Source organism: Triturus cristatus, chromosome 2_2 (genome assembly GCF_964204655.1).
Source record: "Triturus cristatus chromosome 2_2, aTriCri1.1, whole genome shotgun sequence".
NCBI lineage: Eukaryota > Metazoa > Chordata > Amphibia > Caudata > Salamandridae > Triturus > Triturus cristatus.
In genome coordinates, this window is record NC_140582.1 from 1,217,752,625 (window position 1) to 1,217,778,664 (window position 26,040).

At 48.5% G+C, this 26,040-nt stretch overlaps 1 protein-coding gene across 1 annotated transcript in view; it reads right to left on the reverse strand.

Moving 5' to 3' along the window:
• Window positions 1–26,040, reverse strand: part of LOC146863421 (histone H3-like centromeric protein A) — a 307,361-nt gene that overhangs the window by 62,738 nt on the left and 218,583 nt on the right. The window contains exon 4 of the mRNA XM_085642847.1: window positions 22,763–22,840. Within this exon, the coding sequence (XP_085498973.1) occupies window positions 22,763–22,840 (78 nt within the window). The remainder of the gene's footprint in view (window positions 1–22,762; window positions 22,841–26,040) is intronic.

Sequence of the window (26,040 nt, forward strand, 5' to 3'; positions counted from 1 at the left end):
TTCCAAACGACCCTTATTGATGATTGGTTGTAAGTCAACCTTTTAGACCAGCTATCCTAGTAGCGTGGATACGAGCAGTCTTAGGCTAAACTCTAGAGGGCGTGTTAAGCCAGCTGTTTACCATCACATATACCCCTTGAACACCAAGTGAAAGGACACCACACAAGTTGTTATGAAAATAAAAGGGTATTTATTTATAACAAGACTACCCTGGCTCTTTATGAGTCAGGGAGCTACGCACACTACAAAACTCTTAGGAAAATACTTCAGTTGCACAATTTACACAAATGCCCGAGGGGCACGAGAAACCATCTACACTAACAGTGAAATGCGAATGGTTGGAGGTACTGATTCCGGAGGGTTCCGATCAGTGGGACTAAACGAAAAAGGAACTGGACACTTGTAGAGCGAACCTGCGATGGAGCACCGAGATGCTCGATTTACCTAGCCCGGAGGCTGCGGCTGCGTGAAGTTCGTCAAGATGTCGGGAGTCCTCGTGTAGTCTCAGGAGCCTGAAAGAAGAAGTTGCTGGCAGGCGACCAGTGACGATGTTCAGAGCGATCCAAGCCTGGATCGGTGATGAAGGAAAACCTGAAAGCAGAGGGGACTCAGTTCTCAACCGCTAGCCAGCGATCGTGTGGGTACCAGGAGGGTACCGGCTGAAGTCACCTCGACCAGGTGAGTGGGTGACGTCGGACTCGGCTGTTCCTCGGACCAGGAGGCGCGGCGGCGACCAGGATGGAGGGCGAGCTGTCCCACGAAGGTGTCTGCTGTCGATGATGCTGGGCCCAGGAAGGGGCAGCGGATCTTGGCAGTGGCCACCCAAGCGGGGGAGTCAAGATGGCGTCGGGAGTGGACCAGGAGGGTCCGGGGTACTCCTCTGTTGAAGGGGAGCAAGTGCCAGTCTGGAGCAACCAGACTAGTGATGAAAAATAATCTTGGAGCGTCGTGAAGAGGGCCACAAGCCGGACGGCAAGTGGTCGGACAACGCGGTGAACAGCAAGGAGCGGAAGGGCCCCCCACGCAGATCTCGCGGATGCTGGGGAGACAGACTTCGATGCTGGAGCTGCTCAGGGTTTAGGGCTTCTCAAACCCTAGGTGCACTCACTCGAGGGTCCCTCGGTGGGCGTGCTAGATAAGCGTCGTGCAGGTTCTGAAGATAGCCGGTCCCGCAGGTCTCGTCACACCTACGGCTCTCAGCTGGGCTGATGAGGGAGGTAAAAGGTCAGAGATGGCAGGGAACTCGGGTCTCGTCGAGCTGGGCAGTCTTGATCCGTAGGAGAGACTTACAGCAAACCGCAAGCGCTTAGTTGGTGCCTGCTGGAGCAGGGTGGCTACTCCTTAGCCACAAGGGAGAGTCTTCAGGAATAGTCAAGAGTTCCTTTCGTGGAAAGTGGTTCGTGATTCGGAGGTATCCGATTATCTGATTATCCAATTTGGGAAGGGGACTCGCTCCTACCTTTATTCTAAGAAAAAGGGGTTGGCCCGTGACTAGGTTCTACCTATGGGTGGAGCCAGGAGGGGGGTGGTTACACCCCTATCCTTTGTCCGGCTTCGCGCCAGCTCAGGGGCTGGTGTGCCCCCGAAACTGGTTTGAGCCGGGCTATGCACAGTGAGCACCGGGGTGCCACTGGCAATCACCTTCCTTTCAGCCCTGCCTACCTGGGATACACAACCCTGTCTGGGACGGTGCTAACACCGCCCTTGACAGGAAACCCTTTGTCCAAACTCCCTTCGCTGGAAGGTCCCCCAGCAGCAGGAGATCAGACTTGTGTCTGGTGGCAGCATCCATTTTGTGATGCGGAGGCTTGAGTCAACTTTAACCGGGGTTCAGGGTTACTTCCATGTCGTGCCCCTCTAGAAGGGGGGAATGCTAACCCCGTCGCCAGAACTAGCGAGGGGTTCGTATTCCAATTCGTATGACACCTTACGCGACATGTGTAGGTGATGCGATGCCAAAGTTAGCAAATAGTTGGCCCGCGTCACCATGGAACGGCTATTAGGACTTGGTTCCGCAAGCCGTCGACGGGCTCGGCTCGCGCCAGAGCACCATCCCACATGACTCCCCGCACTCTGCCTTCAGGATTGATAAGGCCTGCCATAGGAGTGACTGATAGGAATCCATGTGTCCATTTTAGGGTGAGGTGTAGGAATACTACACCTACAGCAACGGGTGATTACACCACGTGGCCCCAGCTGTCGTGCAGCCAGTTGTGTCAGATTTGGGCGGCCATTCCAGGAGTGGCATAATACATGCTGCAGCCCCTGGTAGGCCCTGGGTACACCGATGCCCTGGATACCTGTGGTATGCTGAGACAGGGACTGACAAGGCGGCCCAGTTCCAATTAGTGGATGCACCTAACGTACATGTGTGTTAATTTCGAGAGAGAACAGCTAGGCTGTGGGTCTGATTGGCAGGCCCACAGCCGGAGAAAGTCGTAAACCAATGAAGCAAAAGCAAAAAATCTGGGTGATCATAGGATTGCAGACCCTACTCTCCTACACTATGGACCGGTTAAGCTACAATCTGTGTTACTAAAAGAACTGTTGCACGTTGAAATTGCTGCTACTATTTAACTGTGTCATTTGAAGAAGGCGGGTAAACCGCTTACCACCAAAACCAAGGCGCATGCCACAAGAGTAGTATCTTCTTCTGTTGCTCTCTTGGCTGGTGTCCCTCTGGACAAGATTTGCCATGCCGCTACCTGGAAGAATGCTCATACCTTCACGCGGCACCATTTCCTGGACGTGGCCTCTTACAGCGAAGCAGCAGTGGGGCAGGCAGTCTGGCGCCATCTATTTCAATAAGGTAGGCCTCTATTTTTAGAGGTATTCTTGCTTATCTGTTATATGTATATACTTTTATACAGCTTTTATATACTTATCAATTGATATGTTGTTAAATGTTCTCTCATTATGAAAGTTCCTATTCGAGCATGTACGTTATAGCCCACCATCCTCTAAGGTACAAAGGTGATAATAAAATATTAATAAACATGCATGTTTAGGAAACTGCTAGCTATTATGATTCAAGCATGTGAATCTACGAAAGATCCAATATTGAAGAAGAAAATGAGTTACTTACCTGTAACAACGGTTCTCCAGTATTGGTATCTTTCATAGATTCACATGCGACCCACCCTTCTCCCAGGAGAGGCTCACTTTATTCTCTAAGGTTTATACTTGCACTCTTGTGCTGGAAAATCTGAGCATCCTAGCCTCTTGGGATTGTCGACTGATTGGCTGTTGGCTGGATTTGGTTCTTGGTTCTTTTTTACAAAAGAAGGTGGATAGGCTATGGCTCTGACTTTTCATTGCACGGTAGCCTATGGTGATTTTATCTACTGCTTTTCTATGTATACCATGGGACTCCCACTACAACGACGGGGATGATTCAAGCATATGAATCTATGAAAGATACAAATACTAGAGAACCGTAGTTACAGGTAAGTAACTCATTTTATTTTTTTCAATAGCTGAGAGGGGCATGCAAGATCTGAGAAGCCTTCAGCTTTGATCCTTTTCTTGGGAATATGCAAACACAGGTGTTTAAGTTTAGCTCGCACACACAACAGATGCAGTGCAAGGTTGTCTCAACCTAATATACATTTATTTTGACTTGCACTTGTGTTGGTTGTCTATTTGCTTATGTAATATTGTGCGACCTCTGATGTGTCTGTAAATCTTACCTTTAAGTCCCGAATTTTTGTCCTGAATTCGGACCTTCTGTCCTGAATTTTTACACTCACTGCCCTGAATTTGCACTCATGCGAGTTGGTCACTCTAGCCTTAGTCAATAAAGGCTTTCCTGCAGGGCCCCGCGTGGAATCCGGAGACGCAGAGGTCGCAGGATCCACAAACAAGAGGTCTTTATCTTTCCACACCACCCATAGTTAGCCTTTAATTTCGATTATATTTTCAGTTTAATCATCGTTTAGTCGATAGATCTGGCTGTTAAGGCACGAAATGGGTTCAGTACATAATCCAAAAAACGCTCTTCACTGAAGAAAAAACGTGTCAAGGCAGGATATTTAATACCGTGGTCAGTAAAACTGCTGAGGATCCTTCCGAGTTAATGATGAGGTGGTATCCGCTAACGCCCAGCAGTATCCTAAGGTCAAGAATATATTGAAGGCGATGTGATGGCGAGGGGTGAAAGTACTACTTGGTAGGCTCGCCTGTTCGGAGTATGTGGGTACCCTGCCACCTGGTGGTGAAGCTAGTGAACCTCACCCCGACAGCAGGATTCAAACATTTTTATTATCTGAACCACTGTCAGATTACACTGATGACGTTCAGCTAAACGTGAAGATGTTCATCCGTTCAATTACATCTCCCACTTAGACTGTGGATATCATTCAAATGCAAATGTAGGATTACTGTAATATAGCAATTACCCTGCTGAACCGGATTTCGCATCAAGGAAAAGCAAACATCTCTGTACAGCTATGTTCATGCATTGCTTATTCCTGGCAGCTATTGTACATCAGCAGAAAACCACTGTGATGTCAATGTTTAGAACAGGTAAGTCCCATCTCCCTTTTTTAATTGCTTGCAGCAGGATGAGTATCCTATTCACGCTCCGATAACTCTTGTCTTGACCACGTTTTTTCCTCTTCTAGCCCCATTCGCCTCGCCTTATCCACATTGGCGTTCTTCACAATTAATATTTCTATAATATGTGCTCTTTCTACATTTCCCCCATGTTGTATAGATTTCATCTTCCTTCATATAATGCGGACTCCCCGCTACTAGCTATGGCATCTTTTACAACTTTTTTCACTGCCTGTCTCATGACATTCTCGCCCAACAAGGTTATCTTCTAATACTCCAGCTGTTCTTCGCATTTTTTACAGGACCGGAGGATTCAGATTATGCTTTCTTTTTCTTTACTGAAAAAAACAGCATCCAATGAAAACGTTTTTAACACATCCAATAAACCTCATTTCCCACAATGCCAAGTAACAACCCCCCATAACCATAGAGACTATAGAAGGGGTGGCTCCTCCACGTGGGCGTCGGAGCATCGCCCCACTGCTTTCTCGCAGTGCAAGAAGCAGCAACATACAATGGTATGAATGCGAGAAAGCAGAAGGGTACGCCTGGTGGGGGGCGGGTGGGTGGAAGGGTCGGGGAGGAGTGGCTAGCCCAATGTTATGAGCACTGACTGTTTGGTTGGCCCCAGGGTCAACCAAATCAGTCATGAGCACTCTCCCGTTTTCTCCATGTAGGCTGCATGCAGCCTGCATGGAGAAAACGGCCTCCGCATAGACGCCTGTACGGACAGTGACCTAGCCAATCACAACGCTGCCATTGCAGCTTTGTGATTGGCTTAGGGGAGGAGAGGGAGACTGCCTGCTTCTGCTTCCTGTGAGAGAGAGAGAGAGAGAGAGAGAGAGAGAGAGAGAGAGAGAGAGAGAGAGAGAGAGAGAGAGAGAGAGAGCAGGAGACGCGATGCAGGAGTTCAGGACCGGAGGCGAAGGTAAGTTTAAAAAAAAAAGGTTTTATATTAAATTAACCCCCCTCCTCCCCGTGCAACCCCCTCCACGCTCCAAATACCCCCGCGAGTTATGCCGGCCCCGACTGGACTATAGCCTTATATATGGAGTCCCAAACACGAGCACTTCCTCTTTCTTTGCTGCTCACAGCCAAGTTAAGTGTTACTTGATTTTGTATGCACATACTTTGTTTAACCCCTTCCCCGCTAGGCCTTTTCACCCCCTGTGCTAAGCCTGTTTTTTGGCTATTTGGGGTAGTTCGCGCTTAGGCCCTTGTAATTTTTTGACCATATAAGGTATCCATGCCAAATTTGTGTACCTTTTTTCCAACATCATGGGGATTCTAATGGTACCCAGGGTTTGGGGATTCCCCTGGAGGGGACCCAGAAATTTGTTTTGGAAAAATGCGAAAAAGGGCTACAGATGAAAGTGTCTGGTCTTTTTCCTGCAAATGGTATCAAAAAAGTGGTTGTGGTGCTGAAAATCACCATCTTCCCAGCTTTCAGGGACAAGCAGACTTTTGTCGGAAAACCAACATTTTTTACACAGTTTTGGCATTTTTCTGGGACAGAGCCTATTTTTGCTATTTTTTGTGCTTTCACCCTCTTTCCAGTTAATGGTAGAAATGGGTATGAAAGCAATAATGGATCCTGGAAAGCTACAGATTTAGAAGTAGAGTGAATTCAGCAAGGGGTCATTTGTGTAGATCCTTCATGGTTTCTTCATAGAAACTAACCGTTGCATTGTGAGAAAGCAGAAGTGCCTGGAGAGCCTGGTTGTGGGCGGGCGGTCCTGTTCGAGGGCAGGGGGGGGGGGGGGGGAAGGGTGCCTTGCCAACTGTTGTGGGTACTGACTGCTTGGTCGGCCCGAGGGCCGAACAAAGCAGTCATGCACACTCCCCCTTGTTCTCTATGTAGGCTGCTGCTTGCAGCCTACATAGAGAAAATGGCCTGGCTGGGGCGCTCTCTGCTGCGCCTCACCAATCACAACGCTGCCATTGCAGTGTTGTGATTGGCTTGGGTAGGAGAGGGAAGCTGCCTGCTGGCTGCTTCCTGTTCCTGCAGGAACACGTGGGATCCCATTCCGGCTGCACCGTTAGTTACACTGGTCAGGAGCAGAGGCGGCGTGGTAAGTAACTTTTCATTATTTTATTCCCCATCCGCACCCAGACCGCCCCCCACCCTCCCACGAGCAAGAATCTGTTGTCAGCTTTAACTCGAGTTTGAGGTGTCCCCGCGTCGCCGCATTATTTTAAAGTGAGCTGGGGCGCCTGGTTCAAGGCAAAGGAGGAAAAAACTGGTAGTCCGCGGTGCGCTGGTAGTGTGATTTTCAGGGCAGAGCTGCCTTGCCCGAGCTGGGTAGAGCGGTCACCTGCCCGTGGGGCAGATCCTCCTGCAGGCGGGCACTTCTGGTGCAGGCCTGAGTTTATTACTCACTGTAGGTAGATATAAGCATCCTGCCCCCATCTCTGCCACCTCCCACTGACAGCTGCCGGCAGGCCACTTAAACATTAATAATCGTCTCATTTGTCTCTGCCTCTTTTCCGAGGTGCCGGAGAAGTAATATTCATGAAATCGCCTGCCCCCGGATTTACTGTTATGAAATTGCGACCTTTCAAGTGGGTTCCGGAGAGCAGGGTCCCCGGGGGGTGAAGGTCGGGGGGTGCCAGTCAGGCGTGCTTTCATCTTTCAAATAATATATAACCTGGCAGTGGCGGCTGGTGACTTATGAAAGTGGTAGGGCGTAAAAGTTAGAGGTAAGCGAGCGAGCGAGCCTGACCGTCATCATGAGAGTTCAAAGGGGTTCTCACTACAGGAAGATTTTTAAAAAGAGGGGGCAAATGGTGTAATTTAATGCGTATTTGAGAATATAAGAAGATTTATAAAGCAATTGTGAAGGTGCAGACTTGAAATATTTAAACACAAAAAAATGATACATATGTTAGAATTAAAATTGTTCAATAGTTACTATAGTGTGTAAATTGTACAGTGCAACAAGCAAGGTTTTCAATCATCTTACCTGCACATAGGGTAGTCTCTGCACAGCATCAGGTTGCTAAAGCTGAAAATCTTCATGAAAAACCACTGTGAGGTTAGTGTACCTCGTTATTTTATTAACCTCTGATTCTGACTTATGAGAGGGAAGTATGCAGGGCCAGCTGCAATCAAAGTAAGTGGGGGGCCCACAGCCAGGCTCTGGAGCTTGTTGTTGGCTGCTAATGTAGCCCACCGAGTAAGCCATCTCCCATTGGAGTAAGTAAGACTCATCGTCTGCTAAGGGGGTGCAAAACCTGCGCAGCGCCAAGAGGCCCTTGACACCTTAGAGCGCACTGCCTGCGCAGCCTCTTTCAAAGCATTACTGTAAGCAGTGAAGCTGCATGGAGAGGAGTGTAACGCAGATCCTTGCAGGCCTTGTGGTGCCCCAACACTTCAAGGGACCCCCCACTCTGCGTCTCGTGACATACTGTCTCAGGAAGGATCCTGCCGTTAAACGGTTCGCTTCCTGCCACTGCTATCAACCTCTTGTCTTCAAGCAGGGAAGGTGTGCTTCTCTTGAATGGATTTAGAGGCAGAATTCCGTCAAAACCAGGAAATACATGCAATAATACATGCAGCAACAACAATACATTTTGTATTTAGTATGCACATTCCGGTGTTCAAATGACTTTCCCTACTCTTGAATGGCAGGCGTGACTGACTGTGAAACGCCCTAACGGACAATAATAAATGCTAACTTGTGTTTTCCACAGTCTCCAAACTCAGGAATGATGAAACTTCTGTGTGGGAACAGCCGAGCAGGAAGCTCTTTTCAAATCAATGAGTGAAGTACTAGCGATGAACGCTGCGGCCTGAGCTAGAGACACTGACACAAGACTGTTCCCTTTGATTCCCCATCTCCTAGTCTCTCTGCTTTGATCCTCTCCCTCGCTTTCACCCTGTTGATACCCATAAGACCACATCCTCGGGTCGCCTGCTTTCTGTCATCTATCCTGCCTGCTTCCTTACAGTTATACAGAGATGTGTAGCTGGCTTTTTGAGATGCAAATTTGAACAAAAAACAATAAGACACAAGACCGCTTTACACATAAATGCAGTATTACAACCAAGAAGTGCAGGGTTTTACTGCACAGCAACTCTAGCATGCGTCCTAACAGCGGCAAGTGCAGTGCACGCTCTACTTCAAGGCACTAGTATTTTTTCCAGAACTTAGTTCAACCACTACTAATAACAAAGGCATGGCAACAGCCGCACACCCCATAGTAGAAGTAGCAAGCAGGTGCAATGTACACCAGCCCTGCCCACACACCTGAAAACTACTTGAGGAACACCTCTCTAGCGCCTCGAGGGATGCATTATTCATTGGTGCTGCGCATTGCCACCAGCATGCCTCCTGTTAAGCGCTACATGAAGATAAGAGCTACAGGGGCCCACGTCAGCAAAATCAGAGGCCACAACTGGATTAACATAGGAAGCCACACAGACATCACAATAATGCTTATATAAGACAGTACGAAGCTTACAGACTGCAATAAGTTATGTAATATCACCTCTAGCCACCTCCCAGAAAGGTACACAGAAAGTCTTTGTTCCCGAGTCCGACTTGCTGCGTCAAAACCGCAAGTTGCCAAGGGCTGAAATCCCAAGAACATCAAACACCGCAACCTGCTGGCCCAGTCCCTGTCACCCGACTGAGCCGATGACGCAGCTCGAAAACAATCCCTCAGAAGCAGCTCCCACAACGTCCTGTCAAAGCGCTACATCACTCTTGCCTGGTTATCTATCGAAAGTCATTCTTTGATGTTCTTTTATTAACGTGTTTTAGATCATACATTGCGATCTCTGATTATTTACAGGGAATGGTTTTAAGTAATCGAACATGAATACAACTACGTGCATAGTGGGCTATAGTATAGACGCGCTTCTTTGATATAAAACAACCCTTGGAACAGCTTAATAATTCCATATGGATTGTGTACGGGTCGCGCGAGGAAGCAGGATAGTGGATACCCAGCGCGAACAGCGGGATAGCACCATCAATACGAGGCAGTGACCACGTGCAGATTTAATGCCCACAATCGGCTCCCGTGTTGAAAATAGGTTGGCGGGAAAATACTCCACCGGCCGGATCGGAGTGTGCTATTTCAAGCCAAAATTCTATAACTTGAAAATAAACTGATTGGACATTGTCGAGAGAAAACAAGAGTTGTGATTTAACTCACCTGTTGTCCCTCCTTGCCAACCAGGAGCTGATGCCTCAGGATGGCAGGCTTGCAAAGCACCTCATACTGGCTACAGGGGTGAGTGTGACACAGCTCCGTTGGACAGAATAATAAAATTAGGCCAGCGGCTTTGATCGATGACGGTGGCAGGAAACAGGGCTTTCGGAAAGTTCCAGATTTTAGAATAGCTGCCTGGGCTGGCTGTAACAACTTGTGGAGGTTGAGAGGGCAAGTTAACCAAAACCGTTTCCCACAGCGTCATGGGGTGGAGTCCGTGATGCGTACGGAGCCCACCCCTCCTCTATGACGACTTTGGGATGGGTGAGGTGGGGAGGCAATTATGATTGACATGCAGCCACGCCCTGAGCTGATGCTCATGCCGCCCGGGGCTGCTGCAAAAAGTGACGCTACTGCGCGTCATCTAGGGGAGGAAAATCAAGGTCCTAGATAATGGCAGGCCCGGGCGGTACTGGTTTAAGCCCTTGGACCGTCACGATGGCACATGCGCACTGGCATGTCAGTGAAAGTGCCTGCCTGATCCTAACGTTATGATGGCAGCCAGCATTGTGAGCACTCTGCAGTCACTGGCAATATGACATCGGCGCGTCGGGCGTCTGCAAGGTAAGTTTTCCTGTTTTATATGACATCCACACTAATATTTAAATAATCACAATACATAGTGTGATTATTATTTTAGCAATGCGGATGGCACATAAAGCAGGGAAAATTAGTGGGGCGCAGCCCCTCAGCCCAAAGGGAGCAGCCGCCCCTGTAACCTGGCGCTGAGGGAGATGTCCGGAGTCTGCACCCTCCATCCTTTACATCTCTCTGCGGTAAATATACCCAGACTACAGAACACGGCATGTATTTGACTTTTATAATGACAGAATTACGCCTCAGTGAGGCAAACATGGTACGCATAGAGAGACGTGCAATAGAGAGTGACTTGGGGTATAGATCTAGGTAAAGAGAGGGGTGAGACTGAGATATAACAAATGAGAGGTGTAGAGAGATGAGATGAAAAGAGGTGAGGGAGCCAGTGAATGAGGCAGTAGAGCTAGAAGTGTGACAGATCCACAGAGGTGATGTGAGGTAGAGGTAGCTGTGGTATGAAGAAAGAGGTTAGGTCGAGAGAGGAGAAGATGAGGTAGACCGAGGTCAACAGCTTTATTATAGCACAACGCCTGACAGCTCCAGTCCCTTTACTAGGGGCCCCTGGAAGGAGGGAGCTCTGGGCTTGCCCACGCATCAGCATCTCTGATTGGAAGGATGCCACGTGGACAGTCTGTAGAGTGTGTCAGGTTGCAAATTACATGAAATATACGGTGTGTCTGCTGCATACAGAGGTGGGCGCGGGTGTCTGAGGTGTGACACCTCCCATACAATTGCTTTATTTAACACAGTGCAGTGCGACAATCATGTTATGCCACACCACTTTCAAGTGTCACCAGCCGCCATTGGCCCCCGATCTGCCTTGCCAATGCCCCCACCCCGCAAAATTCTACAGTCGTTCTGCCGCCCCTGGGAGACAGATGGGGCAATAGCCCCCGATCTGCCCCTCCTGGGGGGGGGGGGGGGGGGGGGTAGATAGCCCAATAGATGCCAGGGATTCTTTTTATTATTTTATTTAGGGGTGGGGGATGCCTGAGATGGGCATGCCAATGACCCACCCCGCAAAATTCCACTGTCTTTCTGCCCACCCCTGTGAGGCAGATGGAGACAATAGCCCCCGATCTGCCCCTCCTGGGGGGGGGGGGGGGGGGTAGATAGCCCAATAGATGCCAGGGATTCTTTTTATTATTTTATTTAGGGGTGGGGGATGCCTGAGATGGGCATGCCAATGACCCACCCCGCAAAATTCCACTGTCTTTCTGCCCACCCCTGTGAGGCAGATGGAGACAATAGCCCCCGATCTGCTCCTCCTCCCCCCTGGGGGAGCAGAAAGCCCACTAGGCACCAGGGATTATTATTATTTTTTTTTTATACTTAGGGGTGGGTGCTGCCGAGAATGGGGATGCTAATGTCCGCACCACCAAAAAAGGCTTTCTGCCCCCCCCCCACCTCCAGAAGGCAGATCCGGGCAATATTCCCTTATCTGCCCCCCCACAGGGGCAGGGGGCATAAAGCTCACTAGGGATATGTTTTTGGGCATGCCTGTAAGAAGCACCATAGGTAAGGGTTGCTGTTCCCAGTCCTGCCCTACTTGGCTGGCAGAGTCCGTGGGTGGTGCTTGCCTGGAGGTGTGCGTGGATACTGCTTGGTTGACTGTGTGCATTGATAGCATTTGGCTGGTGGTGTGTGTGGATGGCGTTTGGCTGGTAGTGTGCATGGATGGCGCTTGGCTGGCAGTGTGCGTGGATGGCGCTTGGCTGGCAGTGTGCGTGGATGGCGCTTGGCTGGCAGTGTGCGTGGATGGCGCTTGGCTGGCAGTGTGCGTGGATGGCGCTTGGCTGGCAGTGTGCGTGGATGGCGCTTGGCTGGCAGTGTGTGAGGATGGCGCTTAGATGGCGGTGTGTGTGGATGGTGCTTGGCTGGCAGTGTGCGTGGCTGGCTGTGTGCATGGATGGTGGTGTGCGGAGGTGGTTGTGTGCGTGTACTGACTCTTGGCTGGCGGTGTGGCTTGCATGGATCCCCAGAGTTTTCTTACCCAGAATCCCCCGCAAACCTCAAATTTACTTAGTAAAATTTTCCTCACATTTCTGTGTGGGTAAGTTGTAGGATCACTGCGCAGGCACACATTTCCTACTACCCAGCATTCCCCTTGGTCTCCCAAGAAAAATGATACCTCACTTGTGTAGGTGCCCAAAGTAGCGTAAGCCTAAAATTGTATAAACAAACTGCCCTTTGGACCCGCTTTGGGCCCCGCTCAATCTCTGCACGTTTTTGGCCCTTCCATGTCATAGGCACTTGGCCCATCCACACAAGTAAGGTATCCTTGTTATCGGGAGACTGAGAGGAACGCTGAGTGGTAGGAAATTTGTGCTGTGCCGTGATCTCACAACTTTCCCACACAGATACTATAGAAACATGTGACTTTTTAGCTAAATTTGAGGTTTGCAGCAGATTCTTGGAAGGAAAATGTTGTGTGATCAACTCAAGCCACACCTCCCTGGACTCCTACGGGTGTCTAGTTTTCAGAAATGTCTGGGTTTTTTAGGTTCCCCTAGATGTGTGCAAACTTGTGACCAAAAACACAGGTACCCACCTATCTATCACAAAATGACCTGGTTTTTCAAGGGGGTCACCTGCCTTTTTGGTCCCAGGCTCAGTGGCCATCTAGAGCAACCTATCAAATCCAGACATTTCTGAAAACTAGACACCCAGGCGAGTCCAGGGAGGTGTGGCTTGCGTGGATCTCCCAACATTTTCCTACCCAGAATCCCCCGCAAACCTTAAATTTAGCTAAAAAACAAAAATCAAATTTTCCTCACTTTTCTGTACGGGAAAGTTGTGGGATCACCAAGCCGCCACATATTTCCTACCACCCAGCGTTCCCCTAGGTCTCTCAAAAATGGTACCTCACTTGTGTGGATATGCATAGTGGCCGCAACAGGAAATGGCCCAAATCGTACTGTGGAGACTTCGAAATTACCCATCATAAAACGACCTGGTTTTGCAAGGGGGTCACCTGGGTGTTAGGCCCCAGGCTCGACGGCCATCTAGGGAACCCTACCAAACCCACACATTTCTGAACACTATACACTCAGGGGAGTGCAGGGAGCTATGAGTTTGTGTGGATGCCGCAAAGTGTTCCTACCCAGAATCCCCTGCAAACTTCAAATTTAGCTGGAAAAAAATAAAACATTTCTAACATTTCTGTGTGGGAAAGTTGTGGGATCACCCAGCTGACAAATTACCACCACCCAACGTTCCCCCAGGTCTCCTAATAAAAATGGTACATCAATCGTGTGGGTGGGCCAAGTACCCGCGACAGGCAAGGACCCAAAATGTATTGTGGAGACATCAAAATTACCCATCACAAAACAACCTGGTTTTGCAAGGGGGGCACCTGGGTTTTTGACCCCGGGCTCGGCAGCCATCTAGGGAAACCTACCAAACCCACACATTTTTTTAAAGTAGACAGCCTGGGGGGTCCAGGGAGGTACGGCTTGCGTGGATCCCCCAACGTTTTCCTACCCAGAATCCCCTGCAAACTCAAATTTTGAATTTTGCAAGGGATTCTGGGTAACAGAACCTGGTGAGAGCCACACAAGTTACCCCATCCTGGATTCCCCTGGGTGTCTACTTTTCAAAAATGTATAGGTTTGCTAGGTTTCCCTGGGTGCCGCCAGACCTAGGGTTCAAAATTCACAGCTAGACACTTTGCAAAAAAGGGGCAGTTTTCACTGTAAAAATGTGGTGTGTGCACGTTGTGTTTTGGCCCGTTTCATGTTGTGGGCACTAGGCCTACCCACACAAGTGAGGTACCATTTTTTATCAGGAGACATAGGGGGAACACAGAACTGTAGAGCAACTGTTATTACCTATTGACTTTCTATGCATTTCTGCCTTCCAAATGTAAAACAAGTGTAAAAAAGAAGTCACTGTGAAAAATGTCCTATAATTCACATTCTAATATGGGTACACACAATTTCGGAGATGTGCAAATGAACAAGTTACTTACCTTCGGTAACGCTTTTTCTGGTGGATACAGTATCTGCCTCTGGATTCCTCACCTTGTGAATATCCCCTGCGCCAGCAACATTCGGAAACTTTTGTAGCAGTCCACGCCGATGAGGTCGAAGACGACGTCACAGAGACACGGCTCCGCTTGCGACTCCGCTGACGTCACTGGCTCCATAAGAAGACCTCGTCGGCGTGATGACGTCAGTTCCGCCCTTTTTTCCGTACCTTCGAGGCACACGGACGGACTGACAGCAATATATACACAGTATACACAGTACATAATATACAAAGCAACACACACAGTGTGGAGAATAAGTAGAAAGGCAAAAGAAATAACACAATGCCTTTGACAGTAACAAAACACATTTTGAAACACCATTAATAGAATTGCAGGTATAGAAGGATGGACAACGGGGAGGCGGGTGGGTCAGTGAGGAATCCACAGGCAGATACTGTAGCCACCAGAAAAAGCGTTACCGAAGGTAAGTAACTTGTTCTTCTGATGGATACATCTGCCAGTGGATTTCTCACCTTGTGAATAGAATACCACAGCAGTCCCCACTCCCGGAGGAGGGTGTCCACCCTTCTATACCAGAAAGTCCTGAAGGACGGAACGAGCAAAGTGATCGTCCCTCCTCACCTCGGTGACTAAGCAATAATGTTTTGAGAAAGTGTGGAGGGAGGCCCAAGTTGCCGCCCTACAAATGTCCTCCACAGGAACGCCCCTAGACAAAGCAGAAGTGGAAGACTTTGCTCTAGTGGAATGAGCCCTTAAACCCTCTGGAGGTTCCTTACCAGCCAAAGAGTAGCATATCTTGATACACAAGACAATCCATCTGGAAAGGGTGCGCTTGTGCACCGCTCGACCTTTCCTGCAACCAACAAAGCCCACGAAGAGCTGGTCATCAACTCTGAAGTCTTTAGTCCTGTCCAGATAGAAGCTCACCGCCCTCTTAGGGTCCAAGCGGTGAAGTCTCTCCTCCTCCTTGGAAGGGTGAGGGGGAGGATAGAGGTAGGAAGGGTAATGGACTGCCCCAGATGGAAGGGAGGTACCACCTTAGGCAGAAATGCAGCCCTGGTCCGGAGTACCATTCTTTCAGCATGAATGGTCAAAAACGGGGGTTTTGAACTTAGAGCTTGAAGCTCACTTACCCTCCTTGCCGAGGTGATTGCAATGAGAAAAACCGTCTTAAAAGACAACAATCTCAAGGGACACTTGTGTAAGGGCTCGAAGGGAGAACCCATAAGATAAGTCAAGACAAGGTTTAAGAACCATTGAGGCACAATAAAGGGAGTAGGAGGAAACCTGTTTGTGAGGCCCTTAAAAAAACGAAGAACAATAGGTGATTTGAATAATGACGGCTGATCCGGCAAGCAAAGGAAAGCCGACAAAGCCGATAAGTATCCCTTTACAGTGACCACAGCAAAGCCTTGCTGAGCAAGAGAAAGGGCAAACTGCAGAATGTCAGATAAACGAGCCTTCAAAGGATCAATTGACTTCTCTCCACACCAGAGAAGAAATTTAGACCACCTATAGGAATAGATAGATTTGGTGGAATGACGTCTGGCAGACAAAATTACATCTACCACATCAGGTGGGAGAGAAAAAGAGTTCAGGTTGCCCCGTTCAATCTCCAGGCATGAAGGTGTAAGCTCTGGAGGTGGGGGTGTAGAACCTGCCCCTCCGACTGCGAGAGGAGGTCTGCCCTCAGAGGGAGACGGAGCGGAGGGCACGAGGAAAGGTGGTGAAGATCTGTGTACCACACCCTTCTTGGCCAATCCGGGGCAATCAATATGACTTGGGCCCGGTCTTGGTGAATCTTCCTCAGAACCCGAGGAATCAAGGGTATGGGAGGAAACGCGTAAAGGAGTCGTGAGCTCCAACTCAACTGAAACGCGTCCCCCAACGCTCCCTGCATCGGATACTGGAGACTGCAGAATGACGGGCAGTGAGCATTCTCGTGAGTGGCGAACAGGTCCACCCGAGGAGTTCCCCACATTCGAAAGACGTGACGAACCACCTCCGGATGAAGCCTCCACTCGTGGTCGGCGGAGAACTGCCGACTGAGACTGTCTGCACGCACGTTCAGCACCCCGGCCAGATGATTTGCCATCAGACAAATCTGATGATCATGAGCACAGGACCATAGACGCAGGGCCTCTCTGCAAAGACAAAGAGACCCCACTCCTCCCTGTTTGTTGACATTCCACATCGCGGTAGTGTTGTCCGTCAGGACTTGAACAGACTGACCGCGAAGTGAAGGGAGGAAGGCCTGGAGTGCTAAACGAATCGCCCGCAATTCCAGAAGGTTGATGTGAAGAAACCTTTCCTCTGGGGACCAAAGACCCTTGATCTCCAGATCCCCCAGATGAGCACCCTACCCTAAAGTGGATGCATCCGTAATCACTGTGGCCACCGATGGAGGTAGATGAAAGGGCTTTCCTTGAGACAGATTGCCCTCCACGCTCCACCAAGACAGATCCGCCGCAGCTTCTCTGGAGATCCTCACAGACTCCCTGAGATCTCCTTTGTGCCGATACCACTGCCTGCGGAGGCACCACTAGAGCGCCCACATGTGCCAGCGTGCATGGTTGACCAACAAAATGCAGGAAGCAAACAGACCGAGCAGGCGAAGGACCTTTAGAACTGGAACGACCGCCCCATTGTAAAACAAAGGAATAATTTCCTGTATGTCGAGAATCCTTTGAGGAGGAGGGAATGCTCGACACACAGTAGTGTCCAGTACCGCACCTATGAACAGGTGAGATTTGGGCATGTTTATCGCGAAACCCAATTTTTGAACAACAGCGGAGTTGTATCCTGGAGATGACGCAGCACCTTCTCTGGCGACTCCGCTTTGATCAGCCAGTCGTCCAGATAGGGAAAAACTGAGATCCCCGCCCTTCAGAGATGGGCTGCCACCACTGCCATCACCTTCGTGAAGACTCGGGGTGCAGTAGTAAGACAAACGGAAGGACCGCAAACTGATAATGTTGAGACCCTACCGTAAACTGGAGATACTTCCTGTGCGACATCAGGATGGGGATGTGGAAATACGCATCCTGCAAGTCGATCAACACCATCCAGTCCTCCTGATTCAGCGCTTGAAGAACCTGAGTAAGGGTGAGCATCTTGAACTTCTCTTGCTTTAGAAAAAGATTCAAGATTCTGAGGTCCAATATCGGACGCAATCTGCTGTCCTTCTTCGGAATCAGGAAATACCGGGAGTAGCATCCCTGACCCCTCTCCTGCTCTGGAACCACCTCTATCTCACCTTTCTGAAACAACTTCAGGACTTCCTCCTGTAGGAGAAGACTGTGGTTCTCTGAGCAAGCCCCTTGACAAGCAGGGTAATTTGGAGGGAATTCCCGAAAGGGAAGGGCATACCCATTTTCTACAAGATCTAGAACCCAAAGATCTGTAGTTACAGATTCCCAATCTTGTAGAAAATGGGTAAGCCGGCCCCCCACAGGACCAACATGATCCAGAATGGCGGATCTAGGGCTGCTTTGCGGTGGAAGGAGGGGCTGAAGAGGAGGAGAGTTGACGGCCACGTGAGCGACCCCCGATTCTACCTCTGTATCCTTTAGACAAAGAGCCTTGCTGCTGCTGCTGTTGGGTCTGCCTGTAGGAACGAAAAGTTGCCCTTCCGAAACCTCTATCTTTTAAACGACCCCCTTGACTGGGATTGAAGGCCCAAAGACTTAGCCGTAGCCTTGCTCTCCTTAAAACGTTCAAGAGCAGCATCTGCCTTTTTGCCAAATAAACCAGATCCATCAAATGGCAAGTCCAACAGAGTCGACTGTACATCCGGGGAAAACTCAGAAGACTTCAGCCACGCACCACTCCTGGTGGCAACAGAAGACCCCATGACTCTCGCCACTGAATCCGCTGTGTCCCGCCCACTCTGAATCACCGGACGTGCTGCTGCCTGGGCATCAGTCAAGACCTCATTAAAGCCAACCCTATCCTCCTCAGATAGATTTGGTGCCAATTTCTTCGCAGAGTCCATGAGCGCATGAATATAGTGTCCCAAGAGGCAAGTGGCATTTGTTGATTTAAGTGCCATGCTGGCTGATAAAAATACCTTTTTGGCCGACTGATCTAACTTTTTAGCCTCTCTGTCACCTGGAACCTGAGAAAAAGCACCCTTGGATTTTCCTGAACAAGCCGCCTGAACCACCAGGCTCTCAGGCGATGGATGCGATATTAAGAACTCAGGGTCCCCTGGAGCCGCCCTATACCTCCTAGCAACCATCTTAGAGACTGCGGGAGCAGAAAAAGGCTTACGCCACACCTCCAACACAGGGTCATTAATGGCCTCATTAAAAGGCAACAACGGCTCCGAAACTGCAGTGGGAGAATGCAATACTTCAGTCAGAATATTTGATTTGAACTCAGTAGTTGGCAACTGAAGATCTAACAGTTCTGCAGCCTTCCTGATGACTGCATGATATGGAGCCACATCCTTCGAGGGTTCATCGGAAGGTGGAGTAATTTCCCACTCAGGAGACAAATCCAATCCACTAGCCTCTTTAAGCTCCTAAAACAACTCGTCAGACTCCACCAGCTCTTCTTCTTCTGCTTCTTTCAGAAGGTACCTTCGCTCATCAATCACTCTGAGCTTCCCTTCTGGACCGAATCCGTACAAGCGGCGTCGGCGGCGCCGCCGTGTTCGAATCCGACGGCGCCGGCGTCGAACGTGGATCCGCAGGAGCTGCCGGCGTTTAACGCGGTCGAGCCGGCGCTGGTGAACAAGGAAGCGGCGTCGACGTCCTCGCCGCCGGTAGATGCCAAGACGGCGTCGCTGGAAAAAATTGCATGAAAGGGGCCTGCGGATAGACTTGCGGCACTCCCAAATTGAAGGCCATTGGACCCATCAGACCAGCAGGTGCACCAGTGGTGTACATGGCTCTCGAAAATACCCCGTACATAGCATTTAAATAATGCGAGGAGTCCTGACCTGGTCCATGGAACGCAGGGTACTGGTCAGGCATCACCGGACTCGGGCCAACCGGCACCGACGGTGGAATAAACGGCGTCGCAGGCTCACCCGGTACTTGAAGTTCCTCAACCGGGGCCGGAGATGAAACCGGAGCCGGAGATGGAACCAGCGTTGGAGATGGAACCGGAGCCGGTGAAGCCACTGGAGAAGAAGGACCAGGAGGCGAATCCGGAACGGGTGAAGGAGACACAGAGTGCTTTCGGCGTCGAGTTGGTGACTTCGACTTCGGAGCCGAACTCTTGTCAGAGTGATGTCGAGAAGAATGCCTCCTCTTCTTGTGCTCCTTGGATCGTGAAGCATGCCCCGAAGTCGACTTCGACCTCAATCGTGACCTCGACTTCCTTCCTCCTCTCTTCTCCTTTTTCATCCTAGCGATGAAGAGTTTCGCCTCCCTTTCTTTTAGAGCCTTGGAGCTCGTCTTGCGACAGCAAGAACAACCATCCACATCATGGTCAGATGACAAACACCATACACAGTCGTCATGTGGATCCGTGATCGACATGTGTTTGCCACATTCACGACAGGGCTTGAAGCCCGATTTCTTTGTCGACATCTTTTTCGACATCTTTTTCGAAAGAGAAACAGAGAAATCTAGAAGAAACACAAAGTAACAGTGAAGCTACCAACAGCGATTCCCGAAATCCGTTGGCGTCGACGGCGCGGAAAAAAGGGAACTGACGTCATCACGCTGACGAGGTCTTCTTATGGAGCCGGTGACGTCAGCAGAGTCGCGAGTGGAGCCGTGTCTCTGTGACGTCGTCTTCGACCTCATCAGCGTGGACTGCTACAAAAGTTTCCGAATGTTGCTGGCGTAGGGGATATTCACAAGGTGAGGAATCCACTGGCAGATGTATCCATCAGAAAACTACTGCTTCTAAGCTCTATATTTTGTTCCCATTTCAGAAATACATAGGGGTCCTTGATACCCATTTTACACTATTTTACCAAATGAATTGCTATATACCCGGTACACAATGAAAAATCATTGCAAGATGCAGCTCAGTTATTGGCTCTGGGTTCCTCAGGTTTTTGGTGAACCTACAAGTCCTCTATATCACCACAACCAGAAGAGTCCAGCGGATGAAACGGTATATTGCTTTGAAAAATCTGTCATACTTAAAAGAAGTTACAGGTGAAAACGTTGGCACAAATGGCTGTTTTTTTCAAAACATTATTATTATTTCTTACTTTCAACTGTTAGTTTCTATTAAACCTAGAAGGATCTACACAAATGTCCCCTTACTAAGTTCAGAATTTTGTCTACTTTTCAAAAATGTATAGCTTTCCGGGTTCCATTATTCCTTTTACACCCATTTCTACCACTAACTGGAAGGAGGTTGAAAGCACAAAAAATAGGGGAAATAGGCTATGTCCCAGTAAAATGCCAAAACTGTGTAGAAAATGTTGGTTTTCTGACAAACATCTGTCTGTCCATGAAAGCTGGGAAGATGGTGATTTCAGCAACACAAAAAACTCTGTTGATATCATTTGCAGGGAAAAAAACAGAGGTTTTCTTTTGCAGCACTTTTCCCCATTTTTCCAAAATAAAAAATAAATTGCTGTATTTTGACTAATTTCTGGGTCCCCCTCCAGGGGAATCCACAAACCCTAGGCACCTTGGAAATCCCCATTATGTTGGAAGAAAAGGACGCAAATTTGGCGTGGATATCTTATGTGGACAAAATGTTACAGGGGCCTAATCGCAAACTATCCCAAATAGCCCAAAAAAAAGGCTTAGCACAGGGGTGGAAAGGCCTAAAAGCGAAAGGGTTGAGGAACAATTTTCAGTCAAAACTTGGCAACATGCTAAACACGCAGGAACGGGGGAAGCAAGCAGCTGCAAAAAGGGAGGAGATCGGGGACGGGCAAGCAAGACAAGGCAGCGCAAGGACACCAATCAAACTAAATCAATATCCACTTGGTCTGTGTGCCGGGGAGATAATAGGAAGTGACGTGAGCAATATGGTGGGCAATTAGGAGGCAGCCTAAAGATTGAAAATGAAGCCACCAAATAGTAAGTAATGGGGGCTGCAAACCCTTCACTGTAAACAATACCCCTCGCAGCAACAGTGCATGCACGTGGTCAGGCAAGACCGATAAAGAAGGGAAGAAAGAAGGAAGTCCTGCCAATCTACCCAAAGAAATGGAGACCTTGTGACATATTTTCAGGTCATAGCCAATTTAAAGAAGACAACCTCAAGGGGAATTCACAGCTCCAAGGCTAAATGTTCAGAGGTTTACTGCCCGAGAACTCCTTACTATAAATTATTCAGATAATTTTGCAAGGCGGGCCCATCCTCTCCTCCCATCTCGAAAGGCATGTTATGAAGCTCTTAGTCAATTTCACCTCAGGATGACAGACTTCCCCAGACTTTTCCATAGAGCGCCTTTTATCAGTCTGCCAGGCTCTTCAAGACCCCCTTGCCCTTAATTTTTCTTCCTCACAACCGATCCATCTTTTTTTACCCTTGAACGTTGGGTATGAAATGTCTGCCAGTAGGCCAAACACTGGAAACACTTTTGGTGTATTCAAGAAGGCCATCCAAAATCAACAGTACAGCCTCCCCCAATCTTCCTATCAAGGGCTCTACCAATCTTGGCTTATGCTCAGCTGTACCCTCAAATCCTATCGAGCTCTCTGCTCTCAAGGGCAGAGTTAGAGTAATACAAGTGATGACAAGGACCTAGCTTCTTCTCCCCTCGTGACCAGCGAGGAGGCGGGTATGTACCAGGACCACATCTCCAATTGTGAGCTTGCTAATGATTTATTGCTACATCCCATGTCAGCAACAACTCCCATCGGAGTTTCCTCGCTTAAGAGAACTCTTCCTTTTTGGATTTAAATGGTGAGCTCATATTTGACCCAGGCAAGCTTTACCACCCCAAATCCAGCAACTGATCCTCTGTTGACCACATGGCTCAATTTTAAAGTGGGCAGGCAGCAATCACTACTTGACCATCACTGAAGTTCCTACAATGCACAGATTAAAGATGTAGCAAGGATAACATATTGTAAAAAGAGTTATTTAATTGAAGACAACAAGAACAAAACAAGAGCAAGAAGGCAGCAAATCAGGCGAGTCAAGTCAGTCACGTGGCAATAAACAGACCTGGTGTATCAAAAGAGTAAAAAGAACAATACATATGAAAAACAAGGAAGACAAATAGCATTGAAGGGAGAGAGAAAAAGAATATCACAATCGCGGGGCATGGAAGCAAGACCAAGATTCAAACAAGAGGAAAAAACACAACTAAAGTGAAGACAGACAAAACGTTTGATCCATATTATAAGTTGTTAAGATAACAATGTACACGTGTTTTGAAGAAATAAAGCAAACCAGAGAGAAAGTCCATACATATGAATTAACATGACTGCACATTCACTCTTCTGCCCAAACCAACCCTTCTCTTACCTCTTGCAGTGCAAGCAGGGCTAATGACTGCCATCGGAAATCTACCCCCCTCGTGAACATTGAAGTGATCTCGCGGACCTACAAAGTGGAAGGGGAAGAATGCATTGCACAGATGTTAACATTTGGAATTCTTGAAGTATTCCTTACAAAGACAAGTCGTTCTAACAGAGTTGAGTTGGAATGATCAAGGGAAGTTACTTGTCAATAACAATTTTCCGCCCGAAATGGTACAAATCACCCACTCAGTGATGACCTTTCTCCATATATTGGGAGAATGTTACAACTCTTTTGAAACACCTTTAAAGTAGTCTTTAAATTTTCCCACATCTAGTACTGCATGACAAAAAATAGCTGTAGAATGGTTAGTCCATCAGTCAGGCACATAGGATATTCCGAGACAACGAGCAGTGCTTGAAAAGGTGCAATTAAACCTGTACGAATGGGATACTCCAGATGGACCACTGTCCCCACACAGTTTGTTTTCTCCACATACAAGAAGAAGAGTTCATAGTAGGGATGACAGCGTCAGCACAAGGGGGAGAGAATTTAAGACAGAGTGGGTTAAATGATGCAGCATTCCATAGTTCCTGCAGTAAGTGGCTTCTACGTACAGCTAGGTAATGGTATGTGCATTTTTAAAGCGCACTATCACCCGCAAGAGTATCCTGGTGTTGAGCAGGTGTGTACCTAGTTCCGCATGTGGTAGGTTGGTTACTCGAAAAGCCATGTCTTCAACTTCTTGGGGAATTCTAAAAGAGAGGAGGGGGCTCTTATGTGGAGTGGGAGGCTGTTCCACGCTTCAGGAGCGATGTAAGAACTCACGTTCTCCTGATCTGGTTTTATTTATGCTTGGCATGTGTGCAAGTAGGAGTCCTGCAAAGCAGGGTTGTCTGGGTGGTTTGTGATGTGGACACGTGTTTTATTTTATGTGGAATCAATCTAGTCTCCGTCACGTTTTGTGAAATTCAATGATGACAAGGCCTGAATATTATGTACAGAAATTGAATGATCTCACATAAACCAATATACCCTGCTAAACTAGACAGCTTGTAATGCAAGGCTTGCTCAAGGACACTACTTGTAACATGCATTAGCTTACTGGCTCAGCAGCAGCCATCCTTAGCATACCAAGTATAGATAGGACAAAGCGTCTGATCCCGATTGGACCAAGTATTTGCTCAAACTGTGTTGTTGTCAAGTATTGGAAAATCCCCCACTTCCCCATCTTTGGGCATGTAAACATCACTCAATCCGCCACGCCCGTGGCATAAACCATCTTCCTTCTTTGACTGGTTATATGCTTACAGATTGTGTAATTCTCTTCTGTCTGGACAACTACGTATGATGTATTAGTTCATGACAGTGAAGTAATCACTTTGCTATTGTATTCTGATTGGATGTGTGTTTAACTTGCCTTTTGAGGTTGACTGACATAAAAGACCCGGTAGAAGTCTGTACTTTGGGCATCTTGCCATTTTAGCGTGGGCCTCCATGAATTCATGTATAAAGCTGCCTAGGAGATTGACTGCGTCTTATTTAGATTCTACAGTGGAAGGAGATGCAACTGTTCAGGTAGGTGGGGCCTAAGTTGGGTAGTGCCTTGAATACGTGTGTGAGGAGTTTGAAAGAAGTGTATTTGGTTGTCTGGAGGCAGTGGAGTTCCCAGAGATGTGGTGTGATGTGAGTATTGTGCACGAGGTTGAAGATTTGTCAGTTTTTCTAGTGTTGCTTGGAACCCATTTAAAGATCTTCCTCAGTATCTTCGGGGTCTGGAAGAAGGATGCAGTAACAGTTGTAGACTTGTGCAGTCATGTCCAGTTTACTTTCTGATTATTTCAAGGTTCCTAGCGTCAGTGCTGGATGTGGGTCTGGCCTGCCACTAGTTGGAGTCCCATGGTGAGGTGTTTTTGCTGAAGATTGCTACTTCTCACTTGTCTGCGTTGAGCTTCAGAATGGTGACTTTCATCCACTATGGTCATGCAGACGGTGAACTTGTTTCTCGTATTGGGGGTTTTGTCCGAGAGGGAGAATAGGAGATGTGTCATCAGTGTAGAAGAATATATTTTGAGGTCATGTACACAGATCACATTAGCCAGAGGAATCATGTATGCGTTAAAATAGGGTGGTATTGTCTGAGTGCATATTTGAAGATGTGTTTATCTGTGGTGTCTTGACTTTTTCTCCATTTGAGCTCTAGTTTATTGCAGTGGCATTTTGTCATCCACAGTTACTCTGTGTACCAGCTGGCTTGTGGTTGGGCTCATGCCAATGGATTGCAATTGAGAGGATCTAAGGTATCAGAGCAGGTGGTGATCCAGCTGTTGAGGTTCATGATGACTTTTGGCAAGTTGCTGGTGTGATCAGGCCTGTATATGGAGAATGCGGGAGTCCACTCCTCTTCTATGATGCTTTTCCAGCTGCAGCAGGCGGTTCCTATGGTGGGAAGTCTGTGGCCCTGCGGGCTGGGTATGCTAAAACTGACGAGAGCGTGATCTGACCAGGTCATAGTTGCCGGCTTGTTCACTGTGAGGTTGCCGATTGAGGAGAAGATCGGGTCCAACAGGTGTCTGGCGGTGTGGGTGGGTTTGGTAAGTTGCTGGGTGAAGCCAGGTTTTTCTAGAAGGGCTGCATAGTTTGGGTCGGTGTGGTCTTCTAGGTTAAAAGATGAGGGGTGGGGTAGCTGGTGAAATTTGTGCAGGATCCTGGTGGCCTGTACATGACGGTTCGGCCCGGGAAGAAGTTAGCTCGGATATGTATCTTAAACATGAGGTGTTCCATGTAGGTGGTGGGGATGTCTGTGTAGGTGGTGCAGCTGATGGTATCTTTGAAAATGATGGCAAATCCACCTCCAGGCTTGTGCTGACAGTCTTGTCTAATGATCTTATAGCCATCAGGGATGGCTGTAGCAATGTCCGGAGCAGAGGTTTGGTTTAGCCATGTTTTTCTGAGGAAGAGCAGGTCCTAAGCATGGTCATGCAGTAGGTCCCATATCTCCATTGCATGTTTGGTGAGTGAGCAGATGTTGAGAAGCATGCATGCATGCAAGTGTGGTGTGATGTGTGGGTGGTGTTTGCTCTATATGAGTGGGTGGCTGGTTTTTGCGCAAGTTGGTTGCTGGGTGATGTTGGTGCAGGAGTGGGCGGTGTAGTGTGTGAGAGAGTGCATGAGAACTTACAGGAAGTGCATGTGAACGCTGCTTTCGTTTTGTGTGGAGCGGTGAGGCAACTGTACAGCCAATAGCGGCCGGGGTTGAGAGCGCGGAGGAGCACAGAAGGGTA